General features: G+C 39.8%; 1 protein-coding gene across 4 annotated transcripts in view; it reads right to left on the reverse strand.

Moving 5' to 3' along the window:
- Positions 1–24,134, reverse strand: part of SMYD4 (SET and MYND domain containing 4) — a 54,228-nt gene that overhangs the window by 29,309 nt on the left and 785 nt on the right. For 3 of the 4 annotated variants that reach the window (XM_059877956.1, XM_005220096.5, XM_059877955.1), the window contains exons 2-5: positions 23,756–23,901; positions 9,387–9,531; positions 4,512–4,601; positions 1,967–3,131 (exon numbers count right to left, since the gene is read on the reverse strand). In XM_059877956.1, the coding sequence (XP_059733939.1) occupies positions 1,967–3,131; positions 4,512–4,601; positions 9,387–9,531; positions 23,756–23,889 (1,534 nt within the window). In that variant the 5' untranslated portion in view covers positions 23,890–23,901. Of the gene's footprint in view, positions 1–1,966; positions 3,132–4,511; positions 4,602–9,386; positions 9,532–23,755; positions 23,902–24,134 lie in introns of those variants that run through there. The other variant, NM_001205733.2, reaches the window with a different exon arrangement.

Consider the following 24,134-nt stretch of genomic DNA (forward strand, 5'->3'; position numbering starts at 1 on the left):
CAGAAAAACAAAACAAAATGAAAACAGTATTTTTTAAAATGCCAGTGAATGTACCCAAGGGGAAACACAATTCTGTAGAAACACTCAACAGATATATTTTAGAAGGTAGCAATGGCTCAAAGCAGCAAAAGGCAGAGAGGAAAACGGAGACTGGCTTGCAGTGTGATTCTGTTGTATCATGGGATGAGGCCAGTGCTATTTTGGGATGTTTCTTGTGCTTCAGGATGGGGAATTGAGTCCTGCCCCAAAATATGTCCAATGAAATAACTATACACTGTATAACTTGGCAGCTGAATTAAAATTAGAGATAAAAAATATAAACAAAAGGTTGACAGGATTCTACATTACCTCGTGTGAGACAATCAAAAGAGCTAAGCATATATAGTTCAGTGAAGCCACATTTAATATCTGCCTATAAATACTAGGTGTAGATATGACCTCATTCCTCCCCTCCAGAGAGCTAATTAGGAAATTGAGAAAAGTATCCTGAGCTGACTGAATTGAAACACACTGTCTGCTAAAATGGAGATCAAACAACAGAAATGTTGGAAACACCATTTCTTTGCTAATAACAGTATCTGTTGTCAGTACAATCATATTAGAGGTGGCACTCAGGATGCTGGGCACAGGTAACCTCCCCATCTACCTTAACAGCCTCATCTGCAGGGTCTAGTTCAGGAAAACAGGGCTAGGCTAGTCTGTGTCTAGCAATGGCCCTGAGACCAAAGGCAGCCCAAACTCAGATAAGGTAATCCATGTTTGATTAGAAATAGTCATACAGCCCTGGAGAAGGCAATGGCACCCCACTCCAGCACTCTTGCCTGGAAAATCCCATGGACGGAGGAGCCTGGTGGGCTGCAGTCCATGGGGTCGCTAAGAGTCGGACACGACTGAGCGACTTCACTTTCACTTTTCACTTTCATGCACTGGAGAAGGAAATGGCAACCCACTCCAGTGTTCTTGCCTGGAGAATCCCAGGAACGGGGGAGCCTTGTGGGCTGCTGTCCATGGGGTCGTACAGAGTCGGACACGACTGAAGCGACTTAGCAGCAGCAGCAGCAGTCATACAGCCCACTATAGCAGTATTGCCTGAAAAGCTGTGCTGGGCCAGATTCCTCTCTTGGAAATTTAAAACAGAAGAATGGAGGGAAAAATCTGTTGGCTGAAGAGAAGAGACAAGACTAGCTGTGTCACAGGAGTAAGTTAAGATTCTGATACTTTAACTACAGACCCTGCTCCGTCTGCAGTCTTGTTTGTCGTGATTGTTTTGTCTAGATTGTTTGAGCTTTCCTTCACAATAAAAAATTAACAGTGTAGGATTTCCCTGGTGGTCCAGTGGTTAAGGATCTGCCTGCCGATGTAGGAGACGTGTTTGATCTCTGATCCAAGAAGATTCCACATGCTCTGGGGCAATTAAGCCTGTGTACCACACCTACTGAGCCCTTCCGCCACAACTACTGAAGCCTATGCACCCTAGAGCCCATGCTCTGCAACAAGAGAAGCCACTATAATGAAAAGCCTCTGCACCACAACTAGAGTAGCCCCTGCTCACTGCAACTAGAGAAAGCCTGTGCACAGCAATGAAGACCCAGCACAATCATAAATAAACAAAATTTAAAATAAAATTACAGTTAAAATTAAAACAAAAATTAACAGTGTAACAGAGGTTTTTTTGGGCAGGGGATAGGATTTTTAACTTTATTTTTAGAAATAAGCACATCGGCTTCACAACTCTGTAATGTTAGGTGAGATTAAACTACCCATTTTACAGATGAGAAAGCTGAGGCAGAGTAGGATCAAAGTAATTTAAAGTCACAGAGCTTCTCGATGGCATAAGCAGAAGACAGCTGTGTGTTCCCTTAAGCCACTGACTTGACTACTGTTCTTTTACAGTTCTTTCTCCACTGTAAATGTTAGCTCTATCAAGAACAATATTGTAAGGCAGAATAAAGAGGTTTCCTCTTACCTGTTTGCTGGATGGTCGTTATTGCCTGAGCATTACACTGCAGCTGTAACATGTGTCTCAGCATAGCCACTCCCCAAACACTCAGCTCTGCACACAACACAGGAGGCTCTGCAGCTTTCAGCTTAGTTGGTTTCAGATCTGTTGTGAAGGCCTGTAAACCAGCTGCTTCGAGCTGCCTGCACAATGCAGAAACACTTAGAGCACAGAGGAATTTGTGCTCAGGGCTATGGTTTTCAGTATGGGGTAAAAGGTGGAAGATGGCATTATAATTCCTTTCATATTTCCCATTAATATCACATCCAGGAATTGGGGTCTCAACTGCTTTGTCCTTTTTGTCCCCCTCTCCTCCCAGGTCATATTTGAGTGTCTGCACCGGATTCTTGCTTTCAGGTAAGCAGATGCCCTGGTTACTCATCTCACCACAGAGCTTCTTTGTGACTTTGCCAACATCCTCAAATCTAGCTAAAAGAGTCGACCTCAGGGCAACATGACAAAACACACCCAGTGTGAGAAGCAGAGCCCCCAGAGAACACTCCACACTATGGTAGCGATCCCAGGCCTGCTGCATACACTCCTGGCTGCAGTACTTGGCATAGCTGCATCCATCACAGGGAACCGGGGCCAGAGTGTGCCTCAGACATCGGTGACAGTGAAGGTCCCCATTGGTAACTTGGATGTCCCACTTGCTCTCCAGGCCACGAGGCCGCAGTGGCACTTCTCCTGGGTTAAGGACACTCACAAAAGCATCCTCTTTCACCAGAAGCTCTCCTGGGAGGATATCTTTTGTGGCAACCAGATAGCGGCCTTTTAAAGGGTCTATATGTAAGCTGACAGAGGACGAGGCGCCAGGAATTTGTTCATTCTCTTCCCTTAGGTCCACACCCTCAAAGGTTTTGGTTAGAGCCTCTGGGAAGATTTCTGGGAGATTCTCCTTTTCTTGTACCTTCACTTTCACACGACAGAGGGTTCTCTGCAGAATCTGAAACTGGGAAGCTGAGAGAGTTGGCTTGGCAGCAAAGCTACTTTCAAGATCAGTGACGGTCTGGCTTGCCTCCTGTGGTCTCCCCAGGGTCACCAGACACTCTGCCTTACGCAACAGCAGCTTGGGTTGCAATCTTTCTGGATACCCATGCGTCTGTGCTCTGACGATGTCTTTAAGGCATATCTAAAAACAGAAAGTAGATTCCCAAGTGACCATTCGTCCCCACTCTATAAAATATTCACTTGGAAGTCTTAACAAAAATCTACAAGTGAGTGAAGGATTATTAAAAATAGAGCAACTACAACCCTGTGCTTATTTCTTTAAATCATATTGTACTGTGATCTTTTAGTTTAATGATTAGAAATACATGCTGAAGGTATTATGTTTAACTGTCATTAACTATTTTTGATTCTAAGGAAAAAAGTTTTACAGACAGAAGAGGCATATTATGGTGATTAAGAGGGCATCCCAGTACAGACTCCGCCTCTTACTAGTTGTATGACCTTGTGCAAGTGAATTAGCTTCTCAGTGTTTAAGTTTCCACATCAGAAAAAATGGGGATAATAATACCTCACAGGATAGAAGTAAAGACAAAATCAAGGTAATATACCTGAAGTGTTAAAAAGATGCCTGGAACACAGTATGTGCTTAATATATGGGAATCATTATTGTAAGAAGTAATAATATAGGGAAGATATAAAGGGCTAAACGCTTCACAAGGTCTGCCCATCGCTGCCTTCAGTAGCCCAGGCTTTTCTTGCTGGGGGACTGGAGTTAGATTCTTGCTCTCCTCCTTTGGACCAAAGGGCTTAAGTGTGAACTTGTGATTACTCAGATAGCTCTCTCCCCCACCCCCCGCCACTTTTCCAGTTTTGGTTGTGCTGGGTTTTCGTAGCTGCTCAGGTTTTTCTCTAGTTCTGGAGCATAGGGGCTACTCTCTAGTTGCGGTGTGAGGCCTTCTCACTGAGGTGGCTTCTCCTGTTGTGGGGCACAAGCTCTAGGGCTCTCTGGCTTCAGCAGCTGTGGCTTCTGGGCTCTAGAGCATAAACTCAGTAGTTGTGGAGCACGTGGGATCTTCCCTGATCAGGGATCAAACCTGCATCTCCTGAGTTGGCAGACAGATTCTTTACCACTGAGCCACCCGGAAGCCCTACAGGCATATTCTTAAACCTGCTCATCTACTTATTAAAAAAAAATAAATAACCCAAACAAATAAAATAGTTTGCAAACACTTAGAACCTAAAGCATTATTAGCAGTAGCTGTGTGTATCACAATTGATCTTAACAACTGAGCACTGCTGACCCACTGGAGAGAGTCCATGGCCCTGGGGAACGTGCATGTCTCTTTCCTGCCAACCAACACCACCCTACATAATAATCTGTGACAAGTGAAGTGAACGATGAGAAAGAACAAGTTCGGGAGGATATCAATTTGCTTCTGGTTCAACCAGTTGCATAGGGCCCAGTTTTAGTGTTCTGAGGTGGAAGCAAGGATGAAGGTCTAGTCCCCCGGGGAACCCCCTGCAGATCCTCTCCAATCACACCAGGCATTCTGATACTCACTTCATACTGACCCAGGTGGAAGAGGGCTGCAGAGCGATTGGCATAACACAGTGAAATGTCCGTAGAGCTGGGCCCCGAATGCGATACTCCCTGAAGAACAATGAACCGGTTAAGGTATATACATGGAAACTAGCATCTTCAGAGTTTTTTTTTTTTTTTTTTTTCCAGAGAACAGGGGCTCTGCTACAAAACACTGTATACGATCGGGAAAGTTACTGGATCTCTTTGTGCTTCATCTGCTTCATTTTTAAGTACCTTAGAGCAGAGCTGAGAAGATTAGGTGAGGAAATAAATATGTGAAGCACTTTGAAGACAGCAGCTTCAGACACAGGGTCGGCCACAAGACCACACTCAAGGTAAACAAAAACTGAGGAGTATAACCTGGCACATAACAAAGTGTGAGGAGAGCAAACAGAAAGTCACACAAGAAGAAACACTAATGATACGTGGGAAACAATTCCTAGACAGATAGTCAAATACATGAAAATGAAAGCAGACAAAGGCTGCTTTTTTCTACCACCAAATTGGCAAGGAATAATCATAAAGGTGGCGTCTCCAATCACTGGAGAAAAGATTGGGATTATTCAATGAAAGTACTGGGACAAGTAGCCACTGAGGAAAAATAAAGTTGGTTCTCAACAGATGATAAAACTTTCATTAGGATAAATTCCCAATGGATCAAAACCTTAATGTGAAAACTAAAACTGTAAGAGCACTAGAACAGTCCAAAGTGATGCTGGAGTGAGAAATACCTTTCTAATTATGACACAAAACCCAGAAGTCATAAAAGGTTAATAAATGTGGTCACATAAAAATAAAAAATTTCTGTGGAGCAAAAACCAATATCAAAAGACAAACATTGAACTGGAAAAAAATATTTGCAACTCCTATTATAGGCAAAGAGCTCATTTCTTTATGAACAGTCCTACAGATCAATAAGATGACAAGCAATAATTTAGTAGGAAAATAAGCAAATGATAGGAACAATTCTCATGGGAAACATAAACGGCCCTTAAACAAATGGAACATGCTCAACCTCATTCATAATCAGCAAAATGCAAATTAAAACTCTGCTGAGATGCTATTTTTCACTTATCAGATCGGCAAAGAGAAGTAAAATTGATAGGATACTCTGCAGGCATAGGAATGAGATACACTTTGTCTACATGGCTAGTGGGAATGTAAACTAGTTGCACGACTACTGAGGCGATTCAGCAATACATATATCTCTTAATATATACGTGCTGAGGCTTTCCAGTTGGTTAGTGGTCAAGAATCCACCTGCTGACGCAGGGGACGCGTGAGACACAGGTTTGATTCATGGGTCGGGAAGATCCCCTGGAGCAGGAGATGGCACCCCACTCCAGTGCTCTTGCCTGGAAAATCCCATGGGCAGAGGAGACTAGCGGGCTACAGTCCATGGGACCACAAAGGCTCAGACACGACTGAGCATATACACTATATTTATATATGTATCTGTATCTCCACTGACCCAGCAATTCCTCTCCTAGGGATTAATCCTACAGATATAATCTCTTATCCTACACATATATGCAAAATAACATACATGAAAGGCTTCTCATCACAGAATTGTTTGAAGTAACAAAAGATAGGAAACAAATATTGATCTAGAAGACACTAATATATTAACATTACATCCATACAAAGCAACAGAAGTGCAAAAACTGCAGTGCTTAACAGTGTGTGCAGAATTTTATTTACATAAAAAGAGTGCATGTGTGCAGGGGTGGCAGATTACTTGTATTTATTTGTGTTTGGTGAGGTACCTCTGGAAAAATACCTTTTAACAGCATCAGTGCTACTCACTTCTGGAGATGGAAACCAGGTGGCTGGGGAACAAAGGAAGCAGACGGCACTGTATATTCTTGCACCTTTAAAATTCTAGCTATGTAAGCACATTTCCTATGCCAGAATAAATAGGTAAAATAATGATAATAATACCATAATAATCAGTATTGCTTAGGATATAGAGAAATGAACATCCCATGTTCTGGTGGAAGGGGAGTAACTAGCTTTTTCCTGGAGAAAGATTTAGCATCAAGTGCCAAAGGCCTAAAAAAAAAAAAATTACATTCAATTGACCCAGCAATTGCCCTTCAAGGAATTTATCCTGAGGAAATAATCAGGTGTGTACAAATATTTACATAGAAAGATGCTTCTTGCAGCTTTATGACACCAAACAACCTGCCAACATTAGGAGATGTTAAATCAAGTATAGTTCTCTGTAATGGAACACTAAGCCAGCCGTAAAAAATCATGTTCTAGCGGAAAATTTAATAACATGAGAAAACGGTCACAATAAATTGTTGAGGGGAAAAAAAGCAGGTTACAAAACACTAAGTACAGCATTATCACAATTTTGTACAAGAAAAACATATTTTCAGAGGAAAAAGAGGCTGGCTGGATGTAAGCAAAAATGTTAACAGTGCTTATCACTGGTTATGGGATTTTTTTCTTACTCTTTATGCTTCTCTGTATTTTCCAAGTAAACATATATTACATTTACAATCAGACAAAAATAACAAATAGTATTTCAAAAAAGAAAGAAAATAGCAACTCTATGGGAAAACGGCAAAGTACTATAATCACCAAAATACTAGCTTCATGAAAATAGGAAGGCTCATCTCCCTCTGCATTCAGAACAAATCTTAATTTTTCATCTGATTTTACTTTTTTTAGTTTATTTTCCTTGAACAACTTCCCTGTGATCACATTTATGACACGTATGCATGCAGCTGAAGAAAGATTAGCTCTGAAAAAGAACTATTAAGGCATTTATCAGTGATCATTACATCTAGTGGGTTTTAGTTCTTTGGCAATCACTAACACGTTATTCAGATAAATACTTTCTTGTAGCATCATAAAGCAGAGCTTTTATCAATTTTAGAAGATACTGCTGTTAGTCTGATAGCTGGAAAACTAATTCCAAACTTTAAGCATCGGTCTGTTTAAGATGCAGAGTAGGGGGTACCCACTTCAAAAGCACTGGCTTCCCTGATAGCTCAGTTGGTAAAGAATCTGCCTGCAATGCAAGAGACTCCAGTTCCATTCCTGGGTCAGAAAGATCTGCTGGAGAAGGGATAGGCTACCCACTCCAGTATTCTGGCTTGGAGAATTTCATGGACTGTATAGTCCATGGGGTCATAAAAAGTTGGACATGACAGAGTGACTTTCACTTTCACTTAAATTGCACACTAACTATAAATTGCACACTAACTATTTCAATAGACAAGGTTCACAGACCTGATTCAAGGGATTGATACATTCTTGCTTTAAACCCATATTTATCGCTAAAAAATTATGGAAGGAAGTCTCTCAGGAATCTTTTTCAAGTTCCTACTCTGGAAGCCTTCTCATACTGTTCATGGGGTTCTCATGAACAGTAGATCACAATAAACTGGAAAATTCTTCAAGAGATGGGAATATCAGACCACCATACCTACCTCCTGAGAAATCTGTATGCAGGTCAAGAAGCAACAGTTAGAACCGGACATGGAACAACAGACTGGTTCCAAATAGGGAAAGGAGTACGTCACCCTGCTTATTTAACTTATATGCAGAGTACATCATGCGAAATGCCGGGCTGGATGAAGCACAAGCTGGAATCAAGACTGCCGGGATAAATATCAATAACCTTAGATACACAGATGACACCCCTCTTATGGCAGAAAGCAAAGAAGAACTAAAGAGCCTCTTGATGAAAGTGAAAGAGGAGAGTGAAAAGCTGGCTTAAAACTCAACATACAAAAAAACGAAGGTCATGGCATTCGGTCCCATCATTTTATGGCAAATAGATGGGGAAACAATGAAAACAATGAGAGACTATTTTTTTGGGCTCCAAAATCAATGCAGATGATGACTGCAGCCGTGAAATTAAAAGACACTTGCCCCTTGAAGAAAAGCTATGATCAACCTAGACAGCATATTAAAAATCAGAGACTTTGCCAACAAAGGTCTGTCTAGTCAAAGCTATGATTTTTCCAGTAGTCATGTGTGGATGGGAGAGTTGGACCATAAAGAAAGCTGAGCGCTGAAGAATTGATGCTTTTGAACTGTGGTGTTGGAGAAGACTCTTGAGAGTCCACTGGACTGTGAGGAGATCAAGCCAGTTGATCCTAAAGGAAATCAGTCCTGAATATTCATTGGAAGGATTGATGCTGAAGCGAAACTCCAATACATTGGCCACCTGATGCGAAGAACTGATTCCTTGGAAAAGACCCTGATGCTGGGTAAGATTGAAGGCAAGAGGAGAAGGGGACAATAGAGGATGAGATGGTTGGATGGTATCGCCGACTTGATGGACATGAGTTTGAGCAAGCTCTAGGAGTTGGTGATGGACAGGGAAGCCTGGCATGCTGCAGTCCATGGGGTCGCAAAGAGTCGGATATGACTGAGCAACTGAACTGAAATGAACCTTAATCTAAGTCACACTGGCTATAAGCTAACCTGGTGGCTAGCCCCCAAATCCAACTTCTCTCTAAATTGGGACTATCACACACTAACAGCCTCATCGGTTATTCAGACAAAAAAGGGAGCACAATTCAGTGAGAGCTGATAGACACAGGCGAGGGAGGCCAAGGCGTCCAGTAAGGCTTGCTACACTTGTGCCTGAGGGAATAAGTGAAGAGAAGTTTCTTGGTGGAATTTAGGACATATAATACAAACTCTCCTTTGTTTCAGAATATGAACAGAAGCAGAGTTGTACCAGTTTTCTTTTTCAAATCCAATCCAGAATTAATAGACAAAGTTACTAGTGGCTATACCACTTGGCAAGAACGGTTCTGTCTTTTGAAGAAATATGCACTGCTGGATGGTTGAGACAGCTCGTCCTGCTCGGCTGGGGGTGGGTCTTACCTTAGAGTACAGCACTGCGGCTCCCATATAATCCTTCGCCTGAAATTTTTGGTTTCCTTTTTCTCTGTAGAAAAGGGAAGCGTCGGGGTCCTTTCCAACAAGGTAACCTCCAGAAAGCCTTTTTAAAAACATCTCATCCTCAGGTCTTCACGAAGAAAGAAAAAACAACGACAAAAAAAAAAAAAAAAAAAGCACAGACTTGTTATTTCAAGGAAAATGAACGACTGCACCTGAAACAGGAGTGAGTGCCTATGAAACACTGGGACGCAAGAGGTTGGATGCGTTATGTAACGTGACTGGGGAAACCAGCTTCAGTCTCAGAGACAAAGGGACTAGAATTTCTATTTAGAGGACAGAATACAATTTATTTATTTGTTTTGAGGCTGTGCTGGGTCTTCACTGCAGCGCATGGGCTCTAGAGCACGTGGGCTCAATGAGCCCACATCACGTGGGACCTTTTAGTTCCCCCAGCAGGGACTGAACCTGAGTCCCCTACACTGGAAGACAGATGCTTAACCACTGGACTTCCAGGGAAGTCCCGTACACTTTTTATTCTATATCTCATAATTACTGGCCAATAAACCATTCCTTGGATTAATGCATTATACAGAAGTTTGGGTATGGAGAATGACATAATACACAAGAGTCTGTACTAAGACGTAGTCTCCACCTAAACTTTATTGAAAATACCTGGGTGAACAGCTGACAGAGGGGAGAGAGGGAGGAAGGGAGAGAGTGAGAAGAGGGAGGGGGAGAGAAGCCTGAAGAAGAGGAAGAGAGGAGATGAATCATAAAGTTAGTGTAATGAACTGTGAACATCTGGAGAATCTGAAAGAAGGGTGCTGCACAGCAATTCTTTACCTTATTTTTCCAAGAAAATCTGAAATTGTTTCAGTCTGCCAAGTGTTTAAAAGTAAGTATATGAATTCTCTAATATAGAAATATACAAACATACACCTTTCTTCCAATAAAGAAAAATAGTATAGAATAACCTAGCCTATGCTCTGACTATACAGTGCAATGAAACAAAATATGAACAAAATGGGAACTAAAAATCCTCTTAAGCAACTCTTGGGTTAAAGGGGAAATCAAAGTCAAAACTGCAGAATATTCAGAAAACTATTTTTCAAATTTTTGTTTACAAAGATCTACCATAAGAAATACCTTTCACGTTGCGATTCAGTGTGATGCATCTGCATATATACAGAAATTTCACAAAACATTATCTTTCATTTAATGTCAAATATGGTTTTATTAATATTTAAACACAATATAAAAAAACCCTCAAAATAAATAACAGAGAAAGAAAAATAAGGAAAGATTTTATTTAATTCAGAAGGTGTGCTTGCCTGTTCAAAATTTATTCCAGTCCAGAAAATCTGAGGACAATAACCCACGCATATCTGATACACACAGATCCTATTCTTTGTTCTATTTGTTTTTGTGTTGTTTTAAATTAGGTTAAATCTGCAAATCCTATCCAAACAAAAAAGTTGTGATGAACAGTAATAACAGGAAAACTCTTCTTGCCTAACAATGACTATTCTTTAATCTTAATCCAAAATGATGACAAACTCAGTGTTATTGTAATTGGTCTTCAGTGTAATTAAGAACTAAGCTGCAATAACTCATTCTTTCTTGCAGCACCAAGTTTAACTCAGTAATTAAAAGTTTTGAAAAGCAAATGGATGGTCTTTTTTAATATTTCAAATTTTCTTTTGGAAGGTTAGGATAAAAAATGTGTGGAAGTGAGATGAAAAACGTTTTTCTTTGGGTGTGGGTGCACTCTGTGGCATGGTAGGTGTTAGTTCCCCACCCAGGGATTGAACCAGTGCCCCCTGCTGAGGAAGCTCAGAGTCTTAATGGATGGACCACCAGGGAAGTCCAAGATGGAACAATTTTCTGGTTAATTTTTTTTTATTGTGGTAAATATTTTAAAAATTATCATTTCAACTATTTCAAAGTGGACAGTTTAAGTACATTCATAATGTTGTGCAATCGTCACCACTATCCATTTCCAGAACTTTTTCACCAGCCCAAACTAGAAGTCTGTACTCATTAAGCAGCAACTCTCTAGTCTTCCCTCCCTCTAGCCTTGGTAACCTCTATTACACTCTCTGTTTCTATGAAGTTGTCCATTCTAGGTACTTCATATAAGTGGAATCATACAGTGTTTGTCCTTCTATGTCTGGCTTGTTTCACTAAGCATAGCATTCTCAAGGTTCTTTTTTTCACAGCTGAATAATATTCCATTGTATGTATATACCACAGTTTCTTTATCCATTCATCTGTTAGTGGACATTTGGGCTATTTTCACTCTTGGGCTATAGTGAATAATACTGCTCTGGACATTGGTGTGCAAGTAAATCTGTTCAAGTCTCATTTTCACTTCTTTTGGGTATAAACCCAGAAGTGGTACTGCTGGATTACACAGTAATTCTAGTCTAAAATTTGAAAAACTGCCATATTGTTTCTCATAATGGCTATACCATTTTACATTCCCACCAACGGTGAACAAGGGCTCCAATTTGTCTGCATCCTCACCAACACTTTTTAATTTTTTTTTGGATAGTAGCCATGCTAACGAGTATTAGGACAATAAGGTATTTTGCTGTCGTTTGACTTGCATTTCCCTAATGATTAGTGATGCTAAGAGCATCTTTCCATATGCTTATTTCATGTGCTTATCTTCTTTGGAGAAATGCCTATGCAAGTCCTTTGGCCATTTTTAATTGGGTTTGTTGTTGCTGTTCTTGAGTCTAGGATTTCTTTATATAATCTGGATATTAATCCCTTAGCAGCTACATGATTTGCAATATTTTCTCCCATTCTGTCGGTTGCCTGCAGACAATTGCCAACAGAATAAATGCTCTGTTGGCACTGCCACTTGAGGCACTAAATATTCCACTTTTCACGAAGTCTGATTTGCTTGCTTTTTCTTTTGTTGCTCATGCCTTTGGTTTCAGAGCCAAGAAAAGATGCCAAATCCAATGTCATAAGCTTTGGGCTTATGTTTTCTTCTAAGAGTTTTATAGTTTTAGCTCTTAAATCAACTAAATTACTTGAGTTATTTTCGAGTTAGCTTTTGTAGATGGTTTAAGGTAAAGGGCCAACTTCATTTTTTGGCATGTAGAGTCTAACTTGAAAGCAGATAGAAAGAACCAAGCTCTTTCCTCTAGCCATGCCTTCTCTTTCTAGAGCCCTAGAGAGGTAGAGCCTCTTATTCGCTTGATAGGCAAAGCAGAAAGGCCCAGCCCCAGCAGAGCGTACAGAAGATAAGAGCTGAGAAGCTATAGCTTAATAACTAGCATCCATTCACACGTGCACATTTTTTTTCCTGAAAGTAAGTGCAGTCATCATGGAAGTTCACCTCTAAGTATTTCACCATGCCTCTGCTAAGAATAAGGACATTCTCCTATATCTTGATATTGCAATATCATTATCATGCCTAAAAAATTAACTCTAATTCAAATATCATTTAAAATTTCTCCATTATTCCTAAAATGTCTTTTTTTTTTCTTACCCCAACCTGATGCAGGATCAAGGTTCTAATTACTGCACTTAGCCATTATTTCTCTTTAGTGTCTTTTGATAGTTTCATGATTTTTGTTTTATTTTTCATGACTAAATTTTCTGAAGATTCGGGCCAGAAAAATGTTCTACATTCTGGTTTTGTCTCATTGTTTCCTCATGATTAGATTCAGATCAAACAATTTTTGCCAAGAGTATTAGTACATTATTAAATCTGTATACTTTTTGCTGTTTCAAACCAGGAGACACATAATATCAAGCAGTCAGTCTGACCACCACTGGGGATGCTGTTTGGTCATTTGATTGGTGACTGTTAGATTCCTCCAATATAAAGATAACTTACCTCTTGTAGTAAGTAACATTAATAAGTAATCTGTGGGGCTTTGAGGCCATGGGAATAATCTGTTTCCAGTGATCTTTCTTCTAATGGTTTGAGCATCCATTGATGATTATTGCCAGAATTCAGTTATTACATTGGGTGTTACAAAATGGTGATTTTCTAATTTTATCATTATTTTTAAACTTATTAATTAGCATTCTTATGTAAAGACAAATGTTGCCCCCTTTTCTTCTTTTACTTATGTATTTATTTGAATATCACCATGAACTTAAAAAATTCATTTTTATAAACCATTACCATCATCATACTTTTTGATGCTCAGACTGTCCTAAATTTGGACAGTGGAAACTCTCCAGACTGGCTCCTATGTTATTTTTATTTACATAAATCCATTAGTCTTTGAGCATTTCCTTGATTTCTGGAAAGTAGTCCAGCTGTACCAGTATAAAATCAAAACAAATGGAAAGGCAGTGAGTACAGATAATAACTCTGTTAAGGATTCCCTAGGACACTGCAGATTATCAGTGGGAGAGGTTCACTTGTCTCAGGAGGTCTTGATATTGACAAAAGGCATCTAATTGGAGAAAATATTCCTCAAAGACTGTAAATGGCAAAAAAGAAAAGTGCATGCCTGGCTTTAAGCTTTAAAGGCCCAATTCACATTTTCCTTTAACAGGCAAGCATATGGGAATTAGAAATTTAAATCTTTTTTGGTCATTTTAGATTATGATTGGCTAATTTTACAAACAGCTCTCCAGAACTAACTTGTTAAGTAAAGAAGTTTGGGGATGAAGTAGTAAGAGATACACAGAACAAATAAAAACAGAGGGAAAAATTAACTTCAGGGAAAACAAGAGTTGTATCAGAAAGGAAATGTAATTCAAAATATACTTTGTGGTTCACATGATATCTACAGAGACATAATGATATACACAGTGAAAACTGGTTTAACCAGTATCATATTCTATTAGCTATACAATTGTGGATCACAACAGACTGCGGAAAATTCTGAAAGAGATGGGAATACCAGACCACCTGACCTGCCTCCTGAGAAACCTATATGCAGGTCAAGAAGCAACAGTTAGAACTGGACATGGAACAACAGACTGGTTCCAAATAGGAAAAGGAGTACGTCAAGGCTGTATATTCTCACCCTGCTTATTAAACTTATATGCAGAGTACATCATGAGAAATGCTGGGCTGGATGAAGCACAAGCTGGAATCAAGATTGCTGGGAGAAATATCAATAACCTCAGATATACAGATGACACCACCCTTATGGCAGAAAGCAAAGAAGAACTAAACAGCCTCCTGATGAAAATGAAAGAGGAGAGTGAAAAAGTTGGCTTAAAACTCTACATTCAGAAACCTAAGATCATGGCATCTGGTTCCATCACTTCATGGCAAATAGGTGTGGAAACAATGGAAACAGTGACAGACTACTTTTTCGGGCTCAAAATCACTGCAGATGGTGACTGCAGACGTGAAATTAAAAGATGTTTGCTCCTTGGAAGAAAAGCTATGACCAACCTAGACAACATACTAAAAATCAGAGATATTACTCTGCCAACAAAGGTCTACCTAATCAAAACTCTGGTTTTTCCAGTAGTCATGTATGGATGTAAGATTTGGACTATAAAGAAAGCTGAGCACAGAAGAATTGATGCTTTTGAACTGTGGTGTTGAAGAAGACTCTTGAGAGTCCCTTGGACAGCAAGGAGATCCAACCAGTCCATTCTGAAGGAGATCAGTCCTGAATATTCATTGGAAGGACTGATGCTGAAGCTGAAACTCCAGTACTTTGGCCACCTGATGTCCTTGGAAAAGACCCTGATGTTGGGAAAGACTGAAGGTGGGAGGAGAGGGGGATGACAGGGGATGAGATGGTTGGATGGCATCACCAACTCAATGGACATGAGATTGAGTAAGCTCCAGGAGTTGGTGATGGACAGGGAAGCCTGGCATGCTGCAGTCCATGGGGTCGCAAAGAGTCAGACATGACTGAGAGACTGAACTGAACGAATACATTGTGAACTATAATATAGTTATGACAACAGAATGAGGGAAAAACAAAAATATACATGGAGAAGGCAATGGCAACCCACTTCAGTACTCTTGCCTGGAAAATCCCAGGGACGGAGGAGCCTGGTGGGCTGCCGTCTATGGGGTCGCACAGAGTAGGACATGACTGAAGCGACTTAGCAGCAGTAGCAGCAGCCTGCATGTGAATTGGGAGTAAGAGAGCTAGATTTGGCATCTAAAACTAAAAACTCAAAACTAACATTATTACCATACTGTTTAGCAATATGAAATTAAATACTGGAAGAAACAGTGAAAATAATTTTAAATATCAGTCTTTGGGGAACAGAAATGGGGGAAAGTAAGACAGAGAATTGCTGTTTTTCTTTATAAGCTTTGAAGTATTATTTGACTTCTTACATTATATGCATATTCTGCTGTGCTATGCTTAGTTGGTCAGTTGTGTCCAACTCTTTGCAACCCCATGGACTGTAGCGCACCAGGTTTCTCTGTCTGTGGGATTCTCCAGGCAAGAATACTGGAGTGGGTTGCCATGCCCTCCTCCAGGGGATCTTCCCAATCCAGGGATCAAATCCAGGTCTCCCACACAGCAGGCAGATTCTTTACTGTCTGAGCCACCAGGGAAGCCTGATATGCATATTACTCTGATGAAACATGAACTAAAAAAGGAAAATATTTCCACTTAATAAGGTACCATGTCTACACAGTTTTACAAGATTTTCTACCCGCTTTAAAGAATCAAATAATCCCTACAATACATGAATTATTTCAGAGCACACAGAAAGATGGGAAACTCTCCAATTCAGGCTATGAGGCTACCATAACCCTGATACCAAGAGCTGACAAATAGAGCACAAAAAAGAACATGCCATCTAATATCATTTCAGAACACAGATATAAAAATCCTAAAAATAACATCAGCAAATTGAATCTAGCCATGTGTTAAAAAAAATGATAGATAATAACCAGAGTTTACCTCCAAAACAGTTCAACTTTAGTACATCTACTGATACCAATTTTGCATTAACAGATTAAAGGAGAAAAAGAAAATGATCATTCCTCTTAGAAGACACTAATATATAAAAAGAAAGAACTGATAAAATTCAGCACTTATTTATGGTGGAATGTAAGGCAACTTCCATAAACTGAAAAGGGTATTATATAATACTATATCCCTGTAGCAATGTCCTAAATGGCTATTACTATTCAACACTGCACTAGAGTCTGGTCTAACTAATGCTATAATTAAAAGGTAGAAGAGCTACAAATATTGGAAAGGAAGATTACTGCTTGCAGATATACTTCCTAAAAATTCTAACTGGACTGGCATAAAAATGATGAAATAATGTGAAAGCAGTTAGGTGGCCTGTTACGATTCCTAGGTTATGTTTATACCATCGATCATCAGTTAGATAATTTAATTGGGGGTTAAGTCTTATTCACAAGAACAACAAAAACCTTGTAAGAAGTAAGAATAAATCTGAGAGGAAATGTACAAGATCTGTATAAAGAAAATGATAAAAAAAATTTTACTTATGGACATAAAAGAAGCCCTAAACATGTGGCAAGATATACCCTTTACTTGAAAGGAAATTTAATATTGTAAAGATGTCAAATCTCCCTAGATGAATCTATAAATCCAACACAATTCCAAAAACCCAATGACACTTTTTATTGAACTTGACTGTCAATTCTGAAGTTCACATGGGGGAAATGTATATAAAAATAGCCAAGATAGTCTTGAAAAAGAAGAATGATCCTGTGTGTGTGTGGGAACTTGGCTTAACAGAGAGCAAAGCCACATTTGTACCAGACTTTTCTGCCTTCAAGTGCTCTTTCTCACTACATCTGGTAATAAAATCTCAGGGGAAACCATTCCTTGTGGTTGGAGGAGGACTGACCCCAATTTCACAAGAGGGTTGGGCATGTGGTACAGGCCTGGCCACTCAGAGGAGCCCACGCCTTTGGTTGAAGGGGTATGCATGCCACCAAAGACAGGTTGATCAGAGTCCAACCCAGACATTTTTTTTTGGCCAAAACTCTTGGAAAAGATGACCTCTTTTCTTGTAGTTATTAAGCTATTATCAGGGTGTGCTCAAGGCTACCAATGGCTATCCTGAGTACCAGGGGGAGAGAGTGCCTGACAGATGAAGAGATGGGAGTCTGATGACATCTTCTGAGCTCCTGGACACAACTTTGCGAAAAAATAGGCCTGCCTTTCTGCACATCCTGGTTTCATAGCCTGTAGATTTCCTAATTTGGGCTGGGTTCTGTCACTTGACTGAACGAATTCTAATATTATACTATAAAATCACAGTAATTAAAACTCTTTGGTTTTGGCACAGAAATAGAGCCTAGGAACACATTTACAGATAAGTAGGAATTTAATTTTTAATGAATGTGGCATTTTGAAGCACTGGGGAAAGGATGGACTATTCAATTAATGATGTCAGGAAATCATCTGGGGAATAAAACTTAAAACATTCCCTCACATCATATACAAAAAATAAATTCCAGATGGATTAGAGAGCTAAAACTAAAACACAGAGCTACCAAAAGAGTTAGAGGAAAATAAAACATTTTTTATAATCCCAGGGAAGAGTAGACTACCCTAAGACACATAACCCAGAAGCCATAAAAGAAAATGACAGACATGGCTGCATAGAGGTTAAAACACATACACACAATTTATGCACGAGAGACACCGTGAGTAAAAATTTTAAAAAGATAAATAATAGACTAGGAGAAAGATTGTAGCATGTACCATAAAGAAATACATAGCCAGAGTCATGAAGACTTCTTATGAACAAGAGAAAGATAAATGATCCACTAGAGAAATGGGCAAAGGACAGGAACAAAAAATTAACAGAAGAAACAGAAATGGGTAACATCGCAAATGGTGTTACTGTAACTAGTCATCAGAAAAACGGGAATTGAAACGTTATTTTGTCCTTAAGGGTGCCAAAAATTAAAGACTGTTGCTTTCTAATGCTGGTGAGAGTATGTTTATGATAAATGGGTAAAGCCTTCTTGGAAGACAATTTGGCAGTTATTTGTTAAATTTTCCGTGCTTATAACCATTGATAGAACAAATCCTCTTTGAACAATCCATCTTAAGTTCTAAATATATGTACAAAAATATACATATAAGCTGTTCACTGCAACAGTTTTGTAACAATTAAAAAAAAAAAAAAACCCACAATACTATTTTACCATTTCCCAAACACAAGAATCTTACAACAATTTAACACCATTTACTCATCTTGCCCTTTGAACTACTGATGTCATGTCTTTGAAATGTTTTAAATCCCATAAGACGTTAACATCATTGTTTTATTTTTGTCATCATTTTAAATAATTAATTCAAAACTATTTACCCACATACATACCTTTTCTGGTGCTTTTCCTTCCTTTCTGCAATCACAATGCTTCCTAACCTGAAGAACTTACTTCAGTATTTCTTAAATAAGCTCTGATTTGCCAAAGAAACAGTCTCTCAGATTTTTCTTTTGCATTTATTTTTGAAAGGTACTTTAATTAGGTATAGAATTCTAGGTGGGACAGTTTTGTCTTACTTTGTTTTTCTTTCACCACTTTAAATGTGCCATTCAGGTGTCTTCTAGCTTCTATAGTTTCACTGAAAAAAACTAGCCATCAGTCATATTCTTACACCCAAAAGGACAATGTACATTTTTTTTCTTTGGTTATTTTGCAGATTTCCTCTTTTTTTCACCTTTAGTTTTGAGCAGTTTGAGTCTGATGTCTCTAGGTGTGATTCTATTTATGTTTACACTGCCTGGGACTTGCTGGGCTTCTGGAATCTGTGGGTTGATGTCTTTTATCAGTTTTAGAAAATCTTTGGTCATCCTTTTAGAATATTGCTTCCATCTGCCTCTCTTCTTTACTGACACTCCAATTACAGGTAAGTTAGACGTTTGATTGTATCCTATATATCTCTGTATGCCATACAATTTTTTCCATTCTTCTTTTCTTCTTGTGTTTTGTTTTTCATTAACCTGTAAACCACTTTCCTAATCTAATTTTCCACTGCATCCAATTTTCTGTCAAGCTTGAGAATTAAGTTGATTTCAATTACAGTATATTTTGAATTCTGAAAAGTCTACTTTTTTGCCTCGATTATTTAAAAATTACTTTTATTGTGGTAAAATACACATAGTATAAAATTTACCATCTCAACCACTTTAAAGTATATATTCAGTAGTCGTATATACATTCATAATGTTACATAACCATCGTCAACATCCATTTCCATAACTTGTAAAACTGAAACTCTAAACTCATGAAAACAATAACCCTCTATTTCCCCCCACCCTCAGCTCCTGGCAATCACCATTTTACTTTCTGCCTCTTTGATTTTGACTACTCTGGACTACCTAAATTTGATTTTTTAATAGATTCTGTTTCTTTGTTGCAATCTATTTTTTCATCCACTTAATCCATCTCCTCTAGTTTCTTCAACATGTTAATCAGAGTTATTTAAAAGTCTGTATGTAGATATCAATCGATCTCTTTCTAATGTTAATTTTTTTTCCTCTTCATTATTGGTTATTTTTCTGCCCCTCTGCATGTTTAGTAAATCTGTGTTCCTGACACTGTGTACAAAAAACATAAGGAAGCAAGACAACATCTTCCACCGTCAAAGTGTCTCCCTAGACAGACAGAGTATGAGGGCTGGCCTACATTTATCCAATCAAGAGTTGAACTGGATCAGTGTTGGGCTACAGGCTTACTAAAACTCAGTACATCTGTGGTTTCCTCGGGGGTGGACGTCCTGAGCTTTTGGTTGAGAGACTAGAAGGTCTCTTGTCTCCTCATGCATGAAAATTTTGGTCTCTGCATGTTTTGAACTAAGATTTTCTTTTTAATAACTTTTTTTTTTTGGCTGTGCCATGCAGCACGTGGGATCTTAGTTCCCCAACCAGGGATCAAAAATGTATCCCCTGCAGTGGAAGCAGAAGACCACTGGACCTTCACGGAGGTCCCTAGGATTTTCAACTTACCACAACAGAGATGCAGAATCCAGCAAATGGCTTGAGAGGAAGATTGTATGTGTGTTTTTTGTGTACAAAAAGAACACAGGAAAGACGTATGGCCAGTGATCTGGAGGGCTTCCCTGGTGGCACTAGTGGTAAAGAATCTGTCTGCCAATGCAGGAGACACTAGAGACTCACATTCGATCCCTGGGTTGGGACGATACCCTGGAGGAGGGCATGGCAACCCACTCCAGTATTCTTGCCTGGACAATCCTATGGACAGAAGAGCCTGGGGGCCTACAGTCCATGGGGTTGCAAAGAGTCAGACATGACTGAGTGACTGAACCTGGATGTCTACTGGACATTGCCAACTGGAATATGAATCGTTCAAGTTCCTTCCCAAGACAGCTCCACCTGCAGCTTTCCCAGGTGTGGAAATTTCATCCTTCTACCTTTGCCCTGTAGGTCTACATCATGAGAGCCACTTTTGACTTCTCTCATTCTCTAATACACCATATTCCATGTGTCAGGAAATGCGATTAAGTCCACCATTGGAATTCAACCACTTCTCATCCCTACTACTACCACCCTGGCCCAAATTACTATCACCTCCTCTCTCACCTGGATTAAAGCAATAAGCCTCCCAACAAGTCTATCTATTATCCATTCTTGCTCCTCTTATGAACGTGAAAGTCGCTCAGTCATGTCCGAGTCTTTATGACCCCTGGGCTATACAGTCCATGGCATTCTCCAGGCCAGAATACTGGAGTGGGTAGCCTTTCCTTTCCCCAGGGGGGATCTTCCCAACCCAGGGATCGAACCCAGGTCTCCCGCATTGCAGGTGGATTCTTTCCCAACTGACCCATCAGGGAAATGTTCCTCCTATAGTATACCCTCAACACAGTGGTTAGAGCAATCCTTTAAAACAGGGATCAGCAAACTTTCTCTAGAAAGCCAAAGAATAAACATTTAGCCTATATGGGCCAAGAGGTAAAAATCAGGCTGTTACATACATACTTCTACAACAAAAGAAAAAACATGCTTTTATTTGCAAAATTCAAAATTAATAGTAATAACTGAGCACATTTTTAAACAAGGTCTACTAATGAGAAAATGAAAACCAAAAAATTTTTAAAGGATCCCATTTTGCTAAACTGGAGCTCAAAGCCAATGTCCCCCATCATCAAATTGACTACAAATGTTTATCTGTAAAAACCATTCTTAGCTGAAGGCCACACAGAAACAGGCAGTGGGATGGATTTATCCTGTGCGATGTTGTTTGCTGATATCTGTTTTAAAATATAATCAGATCATATCATTCTCATCTCAAAACTGCGTTAATAGTTTTCTATTGTTGTGTAACAATTGCCACACATTTGGCAGGTTAAAACAATACCCATTTATTATCCTCAGTTCTGTAGATCACAAGTCCAGGTGGGCTTGCCTGGGCTCTCTGTTTAGGGTCTTAACAGGCTGAAATCAAGGTGAGCTCTTCTACAGAAGGTCTGGGAAAGAATCTGTGCCTAAACTCATTTAGGCGGTTGACAGAAGCCAGTGCCTTGCAATTGTGTGTCTGAGGTTCCCATTTCCTTGCTGGCTGTTAGCCAGGAAGCACTCTGGGCTTCCAGAAGCTGCCTGCATTCCTTGTCATGTGGCTCCATCTTCAAAGCCAGCCAAAGCGCATTCAAATCTTATGCTTTGAATCTCTCTGATTTCCCTTTCTGCTACCAGCTGGGACAAACTCTCTGCTTTTAAAGGTCTTGCTTGATTAAGGTTATGCCCACCCGGTAATTATATCTCAAAGTCAGCTGGCTTGGGACTTGCATTCCATCTGCCAAATCCCTTCCCAGCAGTGTTTAGGTTAATGTTAGATTAAATAACCAGGGGACAAGAATGGTGGGGGTGAGGGGCATTTTTAGAATTCTGCCTACCACATGCTGCAATAACTTCCTACTCAGAGTAAAAAGATAAGGCACTAATAAAGGGCCCACTTGATCGGGAAACCTGCTCCCAACTCCCATGCATGTCCCATTACTCCTCTGATAGTATTTCCTACCACTCGCCCTCTGGCTCACTTTGTTTATTCACTACTACCTGTTCACCCAACTTGCTGTTTTTTAAACCAGGCCGGATACTCTCCCATCTTAGGCTCTCTGCCCAGAATTCTCTTCTATCAGACATCTACTTTGCAAACTCCTGTATGGCGAAGACTCTGCTCCACTTTTGCTCTTTCAAGAGGCATATCTGACGATACCATTTAATACTACAACCTGTACTCTCGTTCCTAGCACTGGCTATTGCCCCCACCCCATTCAATTTTCCTTTTTTCAACTGCACTTATCACTTTTAACATATTATACACATTATGATGTTTATTTCTGTTCCTCCTTGGTAGTAAGGATCTTTGTCTGTCTTAAAAAATTCATTTATCTATTTTTGGCTGAGCTGGGTCTTTGTTGCTACCTGGGCTTTTTCTCTACTTGAGGTACGTGGACTTCTCATCGCAACAGCCTCTCTTGGTGCAGAGCCTGGGTTCTAGGACAAGTGAGCTTCAGAAGTTTCGGCACACAGGCTCAGCAGTCGTGGCTCCCAGGCTCTTGAGCACAGGCTCAACAGTTGCGGCTCACGGGCTTAGTTGCTCCGCACCATGTGGATTCTTCCTGACCCAGGGATGGAACCCGTGTCTCCTGCATTGGCAGATTCTTTACCACTGAGACACCAGGGTATTTTTTTAAATGATGTGCTTTTGGTTTACTAAGCACCTAGCACAGTAGTTGGCATGAAACAGATGTTCAATAATAATTCACTGAACGAGGTTTTGGGAAATTGTTTCAGTTTCTTATACACATGTGTGTACTAGGTCGTGATGTACAATATGTTTCTTATTGAAGAATGTAGTCAAGAGTGTTTTAAAACTACTTAGGTTAGACTATATGACCTCCATGGTTCTTTCCAAATAGAATTTTTTAATTTCTATGTGCAGCCACTGAATCTGCACTGTATCCTTTGGGATATGGCAAGGTGTACAGCCTAGTAACTACCTCAAGGCATGACTACTGAGACATAATGCTGACAATGACAAAGCTAACAAGCATCCATCCACCTGCCAATGCAGAAGACTCAAGAGACACAGCTTCAATCCCTGGTCGGGAAGATCCCCTGGAGAAGGGAATGGCAACCTGCTTCAGTATTCTCGCCTGTAAAATCCAACGGACAGAGGAGCCTGGCGGACTACAGTCCAAGGGGTCGCAGAGAGTCTGACATGACTGAGCACAGACATACCTGTTCTATTGATATAATAGGTTAGAAAGAACTGTGGAAATAGCAAGAACTGCTGAATGCCCCAAAAGAGAAAAATCTGCACTTAACTCTTCCATCAGAAAGAGATATAATCTGAGAGGAAGTCATAAAAGAGAACACTTTCCAGATCAAAACTTCCCTGACTGAAGCTTTCATTCACTTACTGAAGAAGCGGAGATGAGTGAAGAAAGAGATCGTGCAAAGTCTCTGCTGTAGAAATGGTGACCTGAATGGACTTGGGGAGCAAAGACCACTTCTGAAGTATGTATGATTTCCACTCATCCACGGGCAGATCCATGCTACTGTAGATCTAAAAAATGAGTGAGAAAACAAGGAATTCAGTTTTCTACAAATGCATAATTTCAGAAAATCGATTTCATTCAAGCAAGCATGAAGCAACAAAATCAGATCTTGTAGTCTCTTCCTACAGTTGTTTACATGCCAAGCAAGGATGTATCCTCTCCCGCACCAATTCACATCCCTTCATTCAGAAATATTTACTGAAAACTGACTTTGTTCCCGGCCATCGTATTAGGAAACCGT

This window comes from Bos taurus, chromosome 19, assembly GCF_002263795.3.
Source record: "Bos taurus isolate L1 Dominette 01449 registration number 42190680 breed Hereford chromosome 19, ARS-UCD2.0, whole genome shotgun sequence".
Classification (NCBI taxonomy): domain Eukaryota; kingdom Metazoa; phylum Chordata; class Mammalia; order Artiodactyla; family Bovidae; genus Bos; species Bos taurus.